The sequence below is a fragment of the Anolis carolinensis genome, unplaced genomic scaffold, assembly GCF_035594765.1.
Source record: "Anolis carolinensis isolate JA03-04 unplaced genomic scaffold, rAnoCar3.1.pri scaffold_9, whole genome shotgun sequence".
Classification (NCBI taxonomy): Eukaryota; Metazoa; Chordata; class Lepidosauria; order Squamata; family Dactyloidae; genus Anolis; species Anolis carolinensis.
Genome location: NW_026943820.1, coordinates 25,059,110 through 25,078,500, shown reverse-complemented (window position 1 = coordinate 25,078,500; position 19,391 = coordinate 25,059,110). Strand labels below are relative to the sequence as shown.

General features: G+C 37.8%; 1 protein-coding gene across 3 annotated transcripts in view; it reads left to right on the top strand.

Annotated features, from left to right (window-relative positions):
- Window positions 1-19,391, top strand: part of slc12a4 (solute carrier family 12 member 4) — an 80,888-nt gene that overhangs the window by 17,083 nt on the left and 44,414 nt on the right. For 2 of the 3 annotated variants that reach the window (XM_062961891.1, XM_003222953.4), the window contains exon 2: window positions 11,560-11,651. In XM_062961891.1, coding sequence (XP_062817961.1) covers window positions 11,560-11,651 — 92 coding nt within the window. Of the gene's footprint in view, window positions 1-3,821; window positions 4,116-11,559; window positions 11,652-19,391 lie in introns of those variants that run through there. The other variant, XM_062961892.1, reaches the window with a different exon arrangement.

Genomic DNA, 19,391 nt, shown 5'->3' with positions numbered 1-19,391 from the left:
AGGCATCCTGGAAATCTTTCATTTGCTCGTTGTAGAACTCCACTTAAAACAGAGCCAGAGCTACTAATAAGAATGTAATAGAGAAGCGTGTTTTTTTTTTACCATTTTCTTTTTTAAAAAACCTTTCCTTAGCAATGTTAATATGGGAGTTTCATATATCTATTGTGTATGTTATTTTTACTCCTTTATCTAGCGTACTAAGCACAATAAAATTAAAACAGACACAACACCCGAGGAAGTGATAACGAAACAAGGGGAACAACCCGGAGACCTTGTTGTGTACCAGTTCTTGGCGTTGTGAAGCAAACGAAGAATTCCTTTGAATATACAAACTGTTATCTTGGACACTGAGTATCTTTACTACAATTGACATTGGCCCAAGATTCTACGCAACTCCAGGAATAATATGGACTTGGTTATCTCTTTATGTCTGTTATTTACTCCAAATATAAGCCAACCAGGACCCTCACCCGAGTATAAGCTGAGGGGGGCTTTTTCAGTCTTAAAAAAAGGGCTGAACAACTAGGCTTATACTCGAGTATATACAGTATACTGAATTCTTGGGATGCCCTGATTAAATGCAACAGTGACTTGACTTGTCAATGCAGAAGCGGCTCGGCATAGGTTTATTTTTGTGAGATAAAGATTCTTCATACCAGGAGATCTAGGTCTTCATAGGAAAGAAATCCTGGGCAAGTCGCCTTGAGATACATACTTTTCCAATTATGGGCGCCTTCCAAAACCTCACTCTGCATTTACATTTCAAAAGCAGAGTTGAAGCAGTTTGTTATGCTGAATTCAATCTTCTCGTGGGATAACTTGCCTGGGCCTGTTCTTGCATACCTCACATCACAGGTTAGCGAGAAAGGAGCTGGGCGATTTAATTTGGAAAAGAAAAAAAAATTGCCATTTGTTCCAGTATGTTGGTTGCAAGAGCTCTAGCCAACATTCAAGTAGACTCCAAATCTGAAAAACAGGATAAGAGAGGGCTTCGAAGTGAAGGAAAAGGATGAGGTTCGGATGGATGGGCTCATAGCAATTCTCAAAACCTCTGAGGATGCCTGCCATAGATGTGGGCAAAACGTCAGGAGAGAATGCTTCTGGAATATGGCCATACAGCGCGGAAAACGCACAACAACCTTGTGATTCTGGCCATGAAAGCCTTCGACAACACAGTTCTCAAAGCATTAGCAAAATCCACGTGGGTGCATTTGTATAGTTGAGCTTCAGTTGACTTCCTCCCTGTTTATGGCTCTTTTAATTACACTTTTGTGACACAATTTTTGTTTCTGGGTTATAAATGTCATTTGCTAATTGGTTGTATCATAAAAACATAGAACAAGTTTATTACACTGTAAAAACTTTGTTTTTGTGGGATGTCCTGCGGCACATTTTGTGATAGTTGAATAGCTCAAGGAGTCACAATGAATTCAACACACACAAAAAAAGTTTCACAATTGCCGTATATACTTAAGTATAAGCCAACCCGAATATAAGCCGAGGCACCTAATTTTACCACAAAAAAACTGGGAAAACATTGACTCCAGTATAAGCCGAGATACCAATAAAATTACATTAATTGAGGCATCAGCAGTTTAAATATTTTTGAATCTTTACATCAAACTGTAATTTAAGATATGACTGTTCAACTCTGATTAAATCATTATTTTCATCTTCTTCAATGTAAATGTGCTTATGTATCCTTTTAATAATAAGAGTGAAATAATAAATGTAATAATAATAATAATAACAAATGCAGTAAAATATTAAATGTAATAATAAATAGAGTAAAATAATAAATGTACAATAGAGTCCAACTTATCCAACATAAACGGGCCGGCAGAATGTTGGATAAGTGAATACGTTGGATAATAAGGAGAAATTAAGAAAAAGCCTATTAAACATCAAATTAGGTTATGATTTTACAAATTAAGCACCAAAACATCATGTTATACAACAAATTTGACAGAAAAAGTAGTTAAATACACAATAATGCCATGTAGTAATTACTGTATTTACGAATTTAGCACCAAAATATCACAATGTTTTGAAAACATTGACTACAAAAATGCGTTGGATAATCCAGAACATTGGATAAGCTAATGTTGGATAAGTGAGACTCTACTGTAATAATAATAAATGCAGTAAAATATTAAATGTAATAATAAATAGAGTAAAATAATAAATGCATTATCGATAATAAAAATAGAGTAAAATAAATGTAAAAATAATAATAGAGTAAAATAATAAATGTAATAATAATTAATAGAGTAAAATAATAAATGTAACAATACCAATAATAATAGAGAAAAATAATAAATATACCATATATACTTGAATATAAGCCGACCTGAATATAAGCCCACCAGGACCCTCACCCGAGTATAAGCTGAGGAGATTTTTTTTTTCAGTCCTAAAAAAGGTTTGAAAAACTAGGCTTATACTCGAGTATATACAGTTCTTTCAAAGTTTCAAAGTAATGAAACAGGAAATAACACTTTCAAACCAGGAACAGATTTCCTTTCACATTTTGTTACATGGTGTTATGGCTCACATAGACCCCAGAGCTTTCTTCTTGCTTGACTGACCCTAAAGAGCCGTCTCTCCAATTTCTTTGGCCCACAGCCCACCAGAGGATTAGCCGGAAAAAACAAAAATCTTCCCCTTTGCTTCATGTTGAAGGACACAGGTCTGGTAGCTAGCTGACTCTTTGCAAAAGTTACTTTTTTAGATGGAACTCCCAGGCTTCTTTAGCCAGTATCTTACTCAGTCAAGACAACCATAATTTCCTTGAGTGTGTGATGTATTTTTGGATGATGTGCGCAGATCCCAGTAGGGTGGCCTTTTGCAGTTGACAGATCATAATTTTGTCAATGTCTATTTTTTCTAAATGCCGGCTGAGATCTTTTGGCACGGCATCCAATGTGCCCATCACCACCGGGACCACCTGCACTGGTTTCTGCCAGAATCTTTGAAATTCAATCTGGAGGTCCTGATAGCGGCTGAGTTTTTCCTGTTGTTTTTCGTCAATGCGACTGTCACCTGGGATGGCAACATCTATGATCCAAACCTTTTTCTTTTCCACAACTGTGATGTCTGGTGTGTAGTGTTCCAGAACCTTGTCAGTCTGGATTCGAAAGTCCCACAGTATTTTTGCGTGTTCATTCTCCAATACTTTTGCAGGTTTGCAGTTCTTTACTGCTGGGAGGTGGTACTTGAGGCATAAGTTCCAATGAATCATTTGGGCCACATAGTTGTGCCTCTGTTTGTAGTCTGTCTGTGCGATTTTCTTACAGCAGCTGAGGATATGATCAATGATTTCGTCGGTTTCCTTGCACAGTCTGCATTTTGGGTCATCAGCTGATTTTTCGATCTTGGCCTGAATTGCATTTGTTCGGATGGCTTGCTCCTGGGCTGCAAGGATCAGGCCTTCTGTCTCCTTCTTCAGGGTCCCATTCGTGAGCCAGAGCCAGGTCTTCTCCTTATCAGCTTTTCCTTCAATTTTGTCAAGGAACTTTCCATGCAATGTTTTGTTGTGTCAGCTGTCAGCTCTAGTTTGTAGTGCGGTTTTCTTGTACTGGTTTTTTGTCTGCTGTGCTTTGAGAAGTTTCTGATTTTTGACTTCAATCAAAGCAGGTTCTTCACTTTGCGTTACATATTCTGCCTGGGCATGTTCTTCTTCTTTGACTGCTTGTTCTACTTGTAATCGTGTTTCCCTAAAATCGTGCATCGTGTTTTCCTAAAAGAGAACGATTTTGGGTTCCAAGTAGGAGTTAAAGCATCTTCCTGCTTCATTGTGTAATCTCGCATGTGGGAGGAGGGCAGAGCTGGAGTGGGCAGAGCAGCGTCAGGGTCATATTGGTTTGGAATTGGCTTGATTGTTAGGAGCCCTGTGTATTGTGTGTGTGCTGGACCGATGGATCGATAGCATGCTGCTGTGCAGCCGGGAGCCCGTTTTGCAGAGGCCTCTTTCATCTGACGGGATTGTATCGGCCTCATTTCATCTCACCCTGGTGCTTCACAAATCCTTCTGCTCAATGAGGTTCCCAGGGCTAGAGAAGTAAGGAGAATGGTCAGCCCTGCTTTGGAGCATGGCAAAGGGTTCTTGCTGCGGGGTAAGAGCTTTTCTCTGATTTGTGAGACTCTGAGTCTGCACTGAGTTTGATTGGCTTCGGACAACATCCTCCAATCTGGCACCCACCCAGTGTGATGGATTACAACTCCCGTTGTCCTGCTAGTATAGCCAAATGGGGATTCTGGATTTGGAGGGTGGGAGTTGTAGTTTTGCAACAGTTAGGGAAATCTGGATTGAGATTGTCTTGCTTTGTCAACAAAGAGTATATTCCTGTCAATTTGCTCAAGTAGCAGCACTTCTAATGGAAAATACATTCTGAAAATCAGCTGTGAACTATTAATTATATTTGTATTGCAGATTTAGAAGGAAGGCAAAGACTAAGGGATTATATTTGATCTAAGGCAGCAAGAGAACGGAGAGAGGAACAGAGACTTGGCATAGTATGTATGTAGAAGGGTCTGGGTTCAGGTTTAACCATCTGCAGTTAAAAGAAGCAAAAGCAGGTTATGAATCTGAATGAAAAGTCGCTGCCAGTCAGTAATTTTTTTCTCCTGGCAGACAATGAAATTGATACTAGACTAATGTGGATTTGGAGAAAAAATTAGGAACCTAATTGATAAATTATATTCAAAAAATATGTCAAAGTTATGGTGAATGATGGTTTAACAGGGAACATAACTATAATACAAGGCACAAGGCAGGGATGTCCCCTTTCCCCCATCTTATTCGTGATTGTAATGGAACTATTTGCTAATTAGAGAAGAGAGTAATATAAAAGGAATAAGAATTAAAAGAGAAATATAAAATAAATTTATTTGCAGATGATACCCTTTTATCAATGGAACAGCCAATAAAACAATGGGAGAAAATTGAGTCTCATTTAACAGAATTTGGATTAATAACAGGTTTACAAATTAATTGGAACAAATCAGAAATGATGATATTTAACTATTGGGAAGAAGAGATAAAAAAATAAATCAGGAGGGGAAAAATTAAAGAAACAATTAAATATTTAGGGATAAATATAACTAAAGAATTTAAAAACTTATAAATAAACAATTTAACCAAATTAAGAAAGGAAATTAATAAGAAATTATCGGAATACTAAGATTATCATGGTTTGGTAGGATTGCATTAGTTAAAATCAGGGGTCCTCAAACTTTTAAAGCAGAGGGCCGGTCCACAATCCTTCAGACTGTGGAGGGGCCGAATTATCATTTGGGGAAAAAAACCAAACAAATTCCTATGCACACTGCACATATCTTATTTGTAGTGCAAAACAACAACAATAACAATGAAAGAACAATACAATATTTAAAAATGAAAATAATTTTAACCAACATAAACCTATCAGGATTTCAATAGGTAGTGTGGGCCTGCTTCTGACCAATGAGATAGTCAGGTTAATTAGGACTGTTGTTGTTGTTGTTGTTGTTGTGTGTCTTCAAGTCATTTCAGACTTTGGGCGAGCCTAAGTCCAAAATTATTTATTTATTCATTTACTACATTTATATCCCACCCTTCTCACCCCGAAGGGGACTCAGAGCAGCTGTATGTACATACAATATATTATATTGTTAGCATAGCACAATATTAGCATTATATATTACTAGATTGAACTATACCACTATACTGTAATATTATATGTAATATATAACATATAATTAATATTATTATATGATATTATTGTTAGTATTGTATTGCATAAAATGATAATATTATTATCAATATTATATGTATATACAATATATTATATTATTAAAATGGATATAAAAATATTATATTATAAATGAGGGCGGGGGCCAGGTAAATTACCTTGGAGGGCCGCATCCGGCCCCCGGGCCTTAGTTTGGGGACCCCTGGTTAAAATGAAGATATTACCCAAATTAATTTTTTTTATTCAGAATGCTACCTGTAGAAATTTCAGATCAAGAAATTTCAGATAAGAAAAAACTGGCAAAGCATGTTAAAGCTATATTGTAATTGGAATTTCAGATAAAAAAGCTGGCAAAGCATGTTAAAGCTATATTGTAATTGGAATTTCAGATTTAAAAAACTGGGAAAGCATGCGAAAGCTATATTGTAATGGGAATAAAAAGCTAGAATAAATAAAAGCTTATGGTATAAACCACAGAAAGAAGGAGGTCTTGGACTTCCAAATCTCAAGCTATATTATCACTCCAATCAAATACGATATATACGCAATAGAAAGCTTAGCAAAACAAAAGAGTGGCTAGAAGAAGACGATGAAAAAATTAGAATTGAAATTAGAATATATTTTTAATAGGGATAATAGAGGAAAGGGTAAAAGGAAATGGTATAAAGTCACTGCCGGTCAGAATACAAAATATTGGGTTAAATAGATAAATGTGATGTGATATATTTCTTTGCTTTTGTCTCACACTTCAGTCCCGTGGTCATTCTGTTACATAGTGGGCCCTCCATGTTTGTCTGCTTAACATTTTCAGGTTCGATAGATTCGATTAATATGTTCTCTCTAGGAATCTATAGGTCCTCTAAACTGCTTTTTTGGTCAACTTCCAGTAGAAGTTATTTGTGGCTTTTCCATTTTCATAGAGTCCTGCATTCCTTATGCAATACCAAACCAAGACAATCACAGGAGTGAGGCTTTGCGTGCATCTACACTGAATTAATTTACAATGCTATGGAACTGTGGGTATTGGAGACTGGCCTGGAGGGGAAGTAAAGGAGAGAATTCCAAGAGAGCAATAAAACAAGCCTTTTATTGTTATCACAGCTAATGATAAGGCAAACAACCGTACATACCTCAAAGGGCTGTATTATGGAAATGGCCGCCGCAACATGTGCGCAGTTAACAAAGAATATATATCTTGGCTTATCTAAAATTGACCAATGGCTGAGGGTCTTCCTCACCTTCCACACCCACTTGGCACAAGTGATACCAATGACCTAACTTGTTCGCTCTGAGCTTTCTTCTCTCCTTGGAACTTCCTGGAGAAAGGCACCAGCTCGCAGGAAGGGAGAGGCATATGCAGAGGCAAAGCCACATAGGGAAAAGTTTACCATTTTCTGGCTTATGGTCCCTTCTTGAGAGTTACAGTTTTATGAGGTCTTTAGATTTCTCTGCCAAAGAAAGCTGGTGCCTCAACAAACTACAACTCCCAGGATTCCATAGCATTGAGTCACATCAGTTAGTGGTGTCAAACTGCATTACTTCTATAGTACAGATGCAACACTTAGACCAGGCATGGGGAAACTTTGGCCCTCCAGGTGTTTTGGACTTCATATCCCACAATTCCTAACAGCCTGTAGTTTTTATGCTACAACTTTCAAAATCCTCACTGGCCAGACTAGTTGGGGAATTCTGGGAAAAAGTAAAATTTCCAAGTTCTGTTTTGGGTTTGTAATTTCTGTGCTTCCTTTACGGAAATGTATAAAGTTAAAATGTTCTCCCTTGTGTTCATTTTGGAAGTGCTTAAAATTTTATATCATGTGATTTTATTTTGCAATGGTATCTGTTTTATATGAATTGTTGTTTTGTAGCTTTTTTATATGAATTGTTGTTTTTACATTGTTTTTAGGCATTGAATTTTTGCCTATTTATTGTAAGCCGCTTTGAGTCCCCACGGGGAGAAAGGCGGGGTAAAAGTGATGTAAATAAATAAAGTGAGTGTTAGGGACTAGCCCGGAGGGGAAGTAAAGGAGAGAATTCCAAGAGAGCAATAAAACAAGCTTTTTATTATCACAGCTAATGATAAGGCAAACACCCGTACATACCCCAAAAGGCTGTATCATGGAAAAGCATGTCGTAGCAAACAAAGAATATATACCTTTGGCTTATCTAAAATTGACCAATGGCTGAGGGTTTTCCTCACCTTCCACACCCACTTGGCCTAAGTGATACCTGTGACCTCACTTGTTGATTTCAAGCTAACTTTTGGTCTTGGAACTTTCTGGAGAAAGGCACCAGCTCACAGGAAGGGAGGGGCATATGCAAAGGCAAAGCCACATAGGCAAACGTTTACTATTTTCTAGCTTATGGTCCCTTCAAGAGAGGCAGACAGTTTGTAGGTGGCAATTGCGCTTTGAAAAGCAAAGACCCCACTGCCTTAGGCTGACAGCAAGTGACTGTGATTCTGGGAACAAAATTCAATACTGCTAATGAAGATCCAACTTTTGACGTCAGCTGGCTCCGGAGAGGAAGCATGTGTTGCGTTTGGTCACATCGACTGGGAAAGGCTTCCGTTTGCTGGAAAAAGAACCAAGGGAAATAAACATCTTTGAGTCCCAAAGGTCAACTTTTCACATTATAGGGCAGCAAGTCTGGGTTTTTCTCCAAATAGCTTGCTTGGTAACTAGCAAAATTTCTCCCTTTAAAGATAATAGTCTTCTCATTTACTTTGACAAAGGACTCTTTTGTATTGCACTTGTCAGCAATAAAGAAGGATGGCCTGTGCTGGGAGGACTATGTGAAATAAATTTGAAATAAATTCTGTTCCTGGTTTGAAAATGTTATTTCCTGTTTAATTGTGCGATACTTACTTATACTCCAGAAACTTTGTTTTTGTGGCTGCCATTTTTAATGTTTCATATGGGATTTTCAACCTTTTGTGTAGAGCGCAAAAACAAAGTTTTTGCAGTTTAATAAACTTTCCCCATTTTTAAAATCACGTCAGAAGCGACTTGAGAACATACTGCAAGTCGTTTCTGGTGCAAGAGAATTGGCCGTCTACAGAGATGTTGCCCAGGGGACCCCTGGATGTGTTTTCATTCTGCTGGGAGGCTTTCTCTTATGTCCCTGCAAGCTAGAGCTGACAGATGGGAGCTCACCCTGTCTTAGGGAATCAAACCAGCAACCTTCAGGTCAGCAATCCAACCTTCAGGTCAGCAGTCCAGCTTGCACAAGGGCTTAACCCATGTTTTTATGATAGTAAAAGATAAAAGTTTCCCCTGACGTTAAGTCTAGTCGTGTCCAGCTCTGGGTGTTGGTGCTCATCTCCATTTCTAAGCCGAAGAGCTGGTGTTGTCCGTAGACACCTCCAAAGTCATGTGACCGGCATGACTGCATGGAGCGCCGTTACCTTCCCGCCAGAGCGGTACCTATTGATCTACTCACGTTTGCATGTTTTCGAACTGCTAGATTGGCAGAAGCTGGAGCTAACAGTGGGCATTCACTCTGCCCCCCAGATTCGAACCTGGGACCTTTCGGTCTGCAAGTTCAGCAGCTCAGCGCTTTTAACACACTGCATCACTGGCAGCTCCCTTTTATGTTAGAACAAATTAGAAAATGACATTTATAACCCAGGAACAAAAAATTGTGTTACATAGTGTAATTTTATGCATCATTATCTGGAGTGATATAAAATGTGAAGTTACTTTAATACTTAAATAAAGAGGATCTTGGTGAAGGAATGCCAGAATAGTAATATGATCCCACAGAGAATATATTTGTTCATGTACGGTACTTATTATTATTATTATTATTATTATTATTATTATTATTATTATTATTATTATTAATTCACTAGCTTAGCCCAGCCGTTGTCTGGTGGTGTTATTTATTTATTTACAGCATTTATATATGTTGGTGAGAACTTGTTGAGGCTGGATGGCCATCTGTCTGTGTGGTTGGATTGTGTCCTGCATGATATAAGGAAGTTGAACTGGATGATCCTTAGAGGTATCTGCTAACTTTAGGATTGTATTATTATTATTGTTGTTGTTGTTATTATTATTATTATTATTATTATTATTATTATTGAGAGGCTGGCTGGCCATCTGTTGGGAATGTTTGAATTGTATTGTCAATTGGCAGAGTTGGGTTGGACTAGATGGCCTTTAGGGGTCTCTCCTAATTGTCTGACTCTATGATTCGATTTGTATTATTACTGTGCAGATATTGGATGGCCATCTGTCAGGAGTGGTTGGATTGTGTCCTGCATAAGGAAGTTGAACTGGATGATCCTTAGGGATATCTGCTAACCTTAGGATTGTATTATTATTATTATTATTATTATTATTATTATTATTATTATTATTATTATTGAGAGGCTGGGTGGGCTGAGTAGGTTGCTAGGAGATCAAGTGGGCGGAGCTTAGCCTTTTAACTGGCAGCAATTGGATAAAAACAATTATTCCTCTCCCTTTAATTAGGACTTTATTTTTCTTCTCTTTTTGTTGTATGAACGTAGAGGCATGGATGAGGGGTTGTGCTGCCAAGTTTAGTGTTTCTGGGATGTGTAGTTTTGTTGTTTTGTCCTAGGCTGAAATTTCATTACCCTTTTATATATATAGATTTCTGTCCTGCTTTTCTCCCGTGGGTGGGATTCAAAGCGGCATAAAGCATATAAAATATGTAACTCTCTGCCTGCAGTGGCTGAATCGACTTATTGATGGAGATGAAAATAGGGTGCCCTTGCAATGAACTTGACTTTGAAACCTCTTGGCTTTTGCGGACTGTCATTTGGGAGAATGATCTGAAAAGGGCACATGGATATTTCGACAAAATAATATCATCAAAAAGATTTAGTAAAAGGTGCCCTCACAAGCTGTTTAACTTTCAGGCCCTTTTACTTTACTTTCTTTAGTTGGCACACTCACTACTCTAGGTCTGCACAAGATGCAATGTATCAAAATATGATAAACAATAATGGTCCAGTTGAAAACACCATATATTAGAACACCATATACATATCATGTTATGTTTAAAAAAAGTAACCAAGTGCCATTACACATTGCAATAATTTAAAGAAATCCGTTTGCGTATGTTATCTCCTTTGCTACTTTTTCTTTGGTTTCTGTTGGAAGGAAAATAACTTAAGATTGATCAAAGAATGGCACGAAACTTGAAAGATTCCTTTCCAAATGCCCCAAAGAGTAACTTTTGGAATAAATTGAAAGTGTTATACTCATTACCCAGTGAAGTAACTTTGCTCTTACTGGTTAAACTTCCTTAAAGTGTGAATTTCATAGTAACACTTGTTAATAATACAGTGTGTGCACCATTTATCTGAAATTCTGAAATATTCCAAAATTGTCCCATGGGCATCAACTTTGTTTCACATGCAAAATTATTCAAAATATTGCATAAAATATATATCTTGAACTGAATATGAGGCATAAATGAAATTTTGTGTTTCAACTTGGGTCCTACCTCCAAGCTATCCCATTCTGGCGATATGTGCAAATACGGGTATTGTAAAATCCAAAAAGTTCCAGAAATCTGAAACACTTCTGATCTCAAGCATTTTGGATAAGGGATACTAAACCTGTATTTTGAGGGTTACATGTTTGTCTCATAAATCAAACACAAAACTTCCCTGGTGTAACTGGAACTTCAAATAAATGGCATTGTGAACATTGCAGTGTGTGACTTATGTGTGACTTTGAGGCCATAATAGAAAAGTATGAAAATGATTTGTGTCTTCCTTTTCTCAGAATTTGGAGATAGGCTCATTTTCCTTCAAATAATAGCAATGTGCCGTCTTTTCTCCACGCTGCAGGCCATGGGAACCATAAAGAAAGCAGTCCTTTCCTTAACAACACTGACAGTGGCAAAGGGGACTACTATGACAGAAACCTGGCATTATTTGAGGTAATTAAAATGTATATATTCTTGATTTTCAGCATCTGTTGGCTCATGATCTATGGATTTGAGTACATGAGGGTGAATGTCTACTAAATGAATGTTACTGTCTTCTTTCAGTGCTTCTGATATGCTCTGTACGGCCATTCGTAAGCCCTTTATGGCAAATAGAGATTTGGAAACTCAAGTTACCATTTCTGCAAACTCTAGCTTCCATTTGTGCAAACTCTAGCCACCATTTGTTCAAACTCTAGCCACGATTCGTGCAAACTCTAGCTACCATTTGTTCAAACTCTAGCTACCATTCATACAAACTCTAGCTACCATTCGTACAAACTCTAGCTACCATTCGTGCAAACTCTAGCCACCATTCATCCAAACTCTAGTTACCATTCATGCAAACTCTAACTACCATTCATGCAAAATCTACCTTCCATTTCTGTAAACTCTAGCCACCGTTCGTGCAGACTCTAGCCACCATTTGTGCAAACTCTAATTACCATTCATGCAAACTCTACCTTCAATTTCTGCAAACTCTAGCCACCATTCGTGCAAACTCTAGCCACCATTTGTGCAAACTCTAACTACCATTCGTGCAAACGCTAACTACTCTTCATGCAAACTCTAACTACAATTTGTGCAAACTCTACCTTCCATTTGTGCAAACTCTAACATTCGTGCAAACACTAGTCACCATTCATGCAAATTCTAGCTACCATTTGTGCAAACTATACTGAAAAGGTTACAGAAGGGAAGGGTCTTCTGGAGCGGCAAGCCCAAACATAAAATGTGGTCCATTCCATCTTCCAGTTTATTCAGCCTCCTTTTCTTGAATTCATACAGTGATGGTGCTTGTAGAGAATACTACTGTATATTCCCATATTTGGCCCCAGTGCTGTTGGGCCAAATATGTTACTTTCTGGATAACCATCATACATACCTTTGATTTATATAGAGATAGATGATTATGGGAAATTGCATAGGTAAATGTATAGCAGGGAACATATAGTCCCTATATATTGTTCAAATGCATTTTTGATTATTTAAATTGTCTTTCACCATTGTTTATCCTGGCTGGATTTGGTGAGAGCTGTAGTCCCACGACATCTGACGGGCCACATATTCCTAACTCATGAGCTAGTCATTGTAATTGAAGAACACATAAGCAAAAGAAGAGTAGGTCTTTCCTGAATCTTGTTTTAGAGCATGATACCACTTTCCAACCATAGTAGGCAAAAGGCACTTAGCTTAGGTCAATTTCACTAGGTTTTTTCCAGATTCCTCCCATTCATATTGGTGTCTACGGTGCCATAAGGGACACCTTTCAAAATATATACAACTTCTTACTTTTTAAAAAATATGTAAATATGTTCAAAAATTTTGAGAGAACGTTTTTAAAGAAATAAATGGAATGACCAAAACAGAAATAATAGGAATGCCTGAAATAGCACTGTTGTCATTTATGGATAATATTCAAATATCAAAAGAGTTAAAGGAACTAATCGCCAACTTGGTAACAGCAGCAAGATGGTTAATAGCCAAAAAATGGAAAGGAGGGGGGGGAGTGTCAATTGGAAGAATGGTATAAGGAGATTTGGGATATTGCGATAAATGGTAAATAGACATGTAATATTAAAATTAAAAGAAGGTTATTAAAAAAGGATGATTTTGGGAAGATATGGGGAAAATTTATAGAGTTTGTATATGTAGAAGTTAAGGGGGGAAAACCTGTAAAAGAAACAATGGAATTTTGGAAATAAATATTGTAATTGGCTGGTCTGGGGTGAAGGTAAATAATATGTAATATAGTTAGAGAGTGAAAATACTATAGGAGCTATGATATACATAACTCTGTATTGCAAATTTGTTAAAGAATGTATAAGTTTTAAGTACCGAAAATGTAAAATTCAAAAATTTTCAATAATTTAAATAAAAAAACTGGGAAAAAATATATACAACTTTGGTTCAGTGGCTGAGATTGATGATTGAGCAAAAGGTGAAAACAAGCAAGCCAGCAAGAAATAGCACAATGGAGAGGCAAGGTCCTCACCCTGAGATGCCTTTGCCATGTATTGGAATGAGGGTTTTTTCTATTCAGAACCATCAGGGTTGCATCACAGAGGAGAATGGCCTCTCCAGGTTAGCGCAGAACAAGAGAGCGAAAGTACAGAAGCCATGGAAAAGGTGGCCAGGTCCAGCACTCAGTTATGGGGAGATGGGTCTTCACAGGTTTGTGACTTTGAGAAGGAGAGATAGATTGAGGGATTGGATGGATTTTCATGTGGGAATACAAAAAGTTTCCACTGACTTTGCTTTCTTGGGTGATGGCACATCATCAGTGGTGGAGCGCCTACTTTGAAGTCAGAAGGCCTTTGGTTCAACTTCCGGCAGCTCTGGCTTTGAAAGACCAAGTCCAAGGAGATAGACCTCAAGGGAGGAGAAGGACCTGCAACCCAGGGTGCATCTACACCAGGGGCCCCCAAATTTTTTAAGCAGAGGGCCAGTCCACAATCCTCCAGACCAGGGGTCCCCAAACTAAGGCCCGGGGGCCGGATACGGCCCTCCGAGGTCATTTACCTGGCCCCCGCCCTCAGTTTTATAACATAATATATTGTATATACATATAATATTGATAATAATATTATAATGTAATATAATATAACACTAATAATAATACCATATAATAATATTAATTATATGTTCTATATTACATATAATATTACAGTGTAGTGGTATAGTTCAATATAGTAATATATAATGCTAATATTGTGCTATGCTAATAATATAATATATTGTATGTACATATAATTTGTAAGCCACTCTGAGGCCCCTTTGGGGTGAGAAGGGTGTGATACAAATGTAGTAAATAAATGCAGTAAATAAATAAATAATAAATAAATAAATTTTAGACTTAGGCTCACCCAAAGTCTGAAATGACTTGAAGGCACACAACAACAACAACAACAACAACAACCCTAATTAACTTGACTATCTCATTGGCCAGAAGCAGGACCACACTTCCCATGGAAATCCTGATCAATGTATGTTGGTTAAAATTGTTTTTATTTTTAAATATTGTATTGTTCTTTCATTGTTGTTGTTGTTGTTGTTGTTTTTGCACTACAAATAAGACATGTGCCGTGTGTATCGAAATTTGTTTGTATTTTTTTTTTCAAATGATAATCCGGCCCCTCAACAGTCTGAAGGATTGTGGACCGGCCCTCGGTTTAAAAAGTTTGAGGACCCCTGCTCCAGACTGTTGAAGGGCCAAATTATCATTTGAAAAAAAAAATACAAACAAATTCCGATGCACAAATTCCGATGTCTTATTTGTAGTGCAAAAACAACAACAACAAGAACAATGAAAAAGTAATACAATATTTAAAAATAAAAACCATTTTAACCAACATACATTTATCAGGATTTCAATGGGAAGTGTGGGCCTGCTTCTGGCCAATGAGATAGTCAAGTTAATTAGGATTGTTGTTGTTGTTGCGTGCCTTCAAGTCATTTCAGACTTTGGGCGAGCCTAAGTCTAAAATGTATTTATTTATTATTTATTTATTTGCTATATTTATTTACTACATTTGTATCACACCCTTCTCACCCCAAAGGGCACTCAGAGTGGCTTACAAATTATATGTACATACAATATATTATATTATTAGTATAGCACACTATTAGCATTATATATTACTATATTGAACTATACCACTATACTGTAATATTATTAGTAATATTATTAGTAATATATAATATATAATTAATATTATATGGTATTATTATTAGTGTTATATTGTATTACATTATAATATTATTACACAATATATTTTATTATAAAACTGAGGGCAGGGGCCAGGTAAATGGCCTTGGAGGGCCGCATGTGGCCCCCGGGCCTTAGTTTGGGAACCCCTGATCTACACTGTAGAAATAATACAGTATGACACCACTTTATAAGCAACTAGCTTTGCCCAGCCACGTGTTGCTGTGGCTTATGCTTTCAGGGTGTTGTTCTTTATTTACTGTCCTGATTTTAGCGATTATATTGTTCTGTATTATTATATCCCAGTAATTATTACATATTATATTTATAATTTTATATTATCTGCTTAGAACTGGATTATATGAGGCGCCTTCTACACAGCTGTATAAAATGCACACTGAAGTGGATTATATGGCAGTGTGGGCTCAAGATAATCCAGTTCAAAGCAGATAATATAAGATTATAAATGGGTTATATAGCTGTGTGGAAGGGCCTTGAGTCTACACTGCCATATACAGTAGAGTCTCGCTTATCCAACATAAACGAGCCAGCAGAACGTTGGATAAACGAATATGTTGGATAATAAGGAAGGATTAAGGAAAAACCTATTACACATCAAATTACACATCATGATTTTACAAATTAAGCACCAAAACATCATGTTATACAAGAAATCTGACAGAAAAAAGTAGTTCAGTACACAGTAATGCTATGTAGTAATCACTGTATTTACGAATTTAGCACCAAAATATCACAATGTATTGAAAACATTGACTACAAAAATGCATTGGATAATCCAGAACGTTGGATAAGCCAGTGTTGGATAAGTGAGTACTGTACTGTACTGTAATCCAGTTAAAATCTGATAATCTGTATTTTAAAGGCAGTGTGGAAGAGGCCTACGTGAGGCCTAGCTCTGCCTGTCCCCTGGGCTGAGTGGGTTGCTAGGAGACCAAGTGGGCGGAGCTTAGCCTTCTAACTGGCAGCAATTGGATAAAAACAATTATTCTTCTCCCTCTAATTAGGACTTTATTTTTTTTCTTTTTGTTGTATGAACATAGAGGCATGGATGAGGGGTTGTGCTGCCAAGTTTAGTGTTTCTGGGATGTGTGGTTTTGTTGTTTTGTCCTAGGCCGAAATTTCATTACCCTTTTATATATATAGATGGGAATTGTTGTTGAGAAGGCTAAGGAACTTGCAAAATGACAACTCCAGGATTCCATAGCATTGAGCCATGGCAGTTAAGGTGGCATCAAACTGTATTAATTTCACAATGTAGATGCCATCGAAGTTCAGAGCTGTTTCTGCCTCCATGGAACAGTCCTTTTACCTCTTTGCAGGGTGTTGTGTAAAAATGGGCGTTAGCAAATAGCTGCTTCATGAGGTTGCCACGCGAAGCTCTGTTCTGTGCAAATAGTTTCCATGGGGACAGGCTTTAAGGTTTCCTGCCATTGACCCATGCAGGTCTCTCTCCAGTTTGTTGACGGCATATTAAAATATGAGAAAAAGAGGATAGGAGAGAAAGAGAGAGATGAGGAGGAGGACTATCTTTATTATGGCACAAAAGCATAAATGAGCTCAACGTTTTGAATTTTCTCTACTCCGTTTTCTCCTTCGTAAATGTGCCTGGCCGCCATCAGGAATGTGCAACTTGGCTCAAGCATTCGGCTCCTTCCTCCTTCTCGTTTTGTTTTGTTTTGACACATCTCGTTGTAATTGCTGGGAAAGGTTAGCTGGCTTGCGCAAGGGAGGCTTTCTGGCTTTGCCTGCTTTGAGAGAGAGGAAAGGAGGGATTCTTTAGCAAAATGTCTTTGCTGAGTCAGAGAATCATACAATCATAGAGTTGGAAGAGACTCCCCAAGGCCATCCAGACCAACCTCATTCAAACCGGCACATTTAAAACCCTCCCGACAGATAGCCATCCACCATCTGCCGTACTCGGAGGCAGTAACATATTCCACTCTGATCATCACAAAGTTCTTTCTAATGTTTAGGTAGAGCATTTTCCCCTGCAATTTGAATTCATTTCTCTCTGTCCTAGTTTCCAAAGCTGCAGAAAGCAAACTTGCCCCTTCCTCAATGTGTCGCACCTCAGGTTAGCTTCACCTTGCTGAACACACCAGACTGTACACAGGTTGAAGTCTTTTGTAGTTTATTAGGAAATAGAAAATAAATAGTTCTTAAAAAGCAAAAGTAAAGATCCCAAAGATTGTTGCAAAACCAAGGCTATAAAGAATAATCTAAGAAACATGAGGCATAAAACAAGGTTCCATGAATGCTTGACAAAGTCCCACAACTTGAATACACAAGGCTGCAAGGTAATCCAGGAAAGCAAGAGCTAGCTTCCATACTCCAAAATGAGACATTGATTTGACAAAGATTTCTCTCTCAGCACACCCTTTAATATTCTCTGCACAGCATGAATGCATTTCTTTGGCCTCTGACCTCTTTCTCTTTCTTGTTTGCTATTCTAACACTCCTGCTCCAAAATTACAAACGGCCAGCTTGATCTAGAGATTCTGTTTCGTCAAGGCCAGAGAGCTCATTAACAGCAGCCTCTGTCTGCACGTTATCTAACTGGGAACTGTCCTCCCTTTGCACCTGGTTAGCTTCAGTATCATCTCCAGTATCCACAACACCATTCCCTGCCGTGGGAATGTCTCCTTGCTCCTCATCCTCCAGTGAGCAGCCGGGCTTTCTTTCCTGGAGGATGGACTGGTTGGATCTTCTTGCGGTCCAAGGCACTCTCAGCATTTTCCTCCACAGTTCAAAAGCATCTCTCTTCCTTCACTCAGCCTTCTTTATGGTCTAGCTCTCTCTATAGGTTACTACGGGGATTACCATTGCTTTAACTATGTGGACCTTTGTTGCCAGTGTGATGTCTTTACTCTTGACTATTTTATTGAGGTTGGCCATTGCTCTCCTCCCAAGAAGTAAACGTCTTCTGATTTCCTGGCTGCAGTCTGCATCTGCAGTCATCTTCACATCTAGAAATACAAAGTCTGTCACTGCCTCCACATTTTTCCCTCTATTTGCCAGTTATCTATCAGTCTAGTCGCCATAATCTTGGATTTCTTGATGTTTAACTGCAACCCAGCTTTTGCACGTTCTTCTTTCACCTTGGTGATAAGGCTCCTCAGCTTCTCCTCGCTTTCAGCCATCAAAATGGTATCATCTGCATATCTGAGCATTTTGGTCACCTTTCTCTGGTCACCTTCTGACTCATTAATATTATTTTAATGGTTTTTCCCAGAACTAGACACAGGGTCATTCCAGGTGAGGCCTGACCAAAGCAGACAAGAGTGGGACTATGATTTACCTCAATTTACACGCTTCTGGAATAAGCTTCGTGTATTCCAAGTAGACTGGAACGTACTTAGTCCTAATCTTTTTTTATACTGGTTTTAAACCACTTCATTGGATGTGTTGCAATAGCAGATTCCCAGATTAGCTTAGTGTTTACACCTTATTTTATTTTTTTGGTTATTTAATATTTAATGTTTATTTTACTTAAGTGATATTTGTCTTTACTGTTCTAATGTAGCACAAATCCTATGTAAAATCATACTACGGATTTTTGACATTAATATTGAAATCTGAAATATATACAGAAAGTCTATATTCTAGGCTATTGTTGCAGCCTAGAATTGCATTTGGTTTTGTAGCTGTCGCATCACACTGTTGACTCACATTCACCTTGTGTGCTACTAACACTCCTAGATCCCTTTCAGAGATGTTTTATCTGTGTATTTCATTTGTATTGCCTAAGTGTAGTACCATACAGTCTATGTTTTTTTTGTTGTTGTTTCTGTCCTGATGTTGTCATCAGGTGGGCACTCAATATTCTCAGAAGAAAACTGTAGTGCCTCCTCAATCTACCAAAGCCAGGATCATTGCACTTTAATTGTGGAATACAAACAGGCCTATAGGTCTGGAGAAAAGACAGGGTGAAAACAATACAATGATACCTTGAGCTAAGAGTTTAA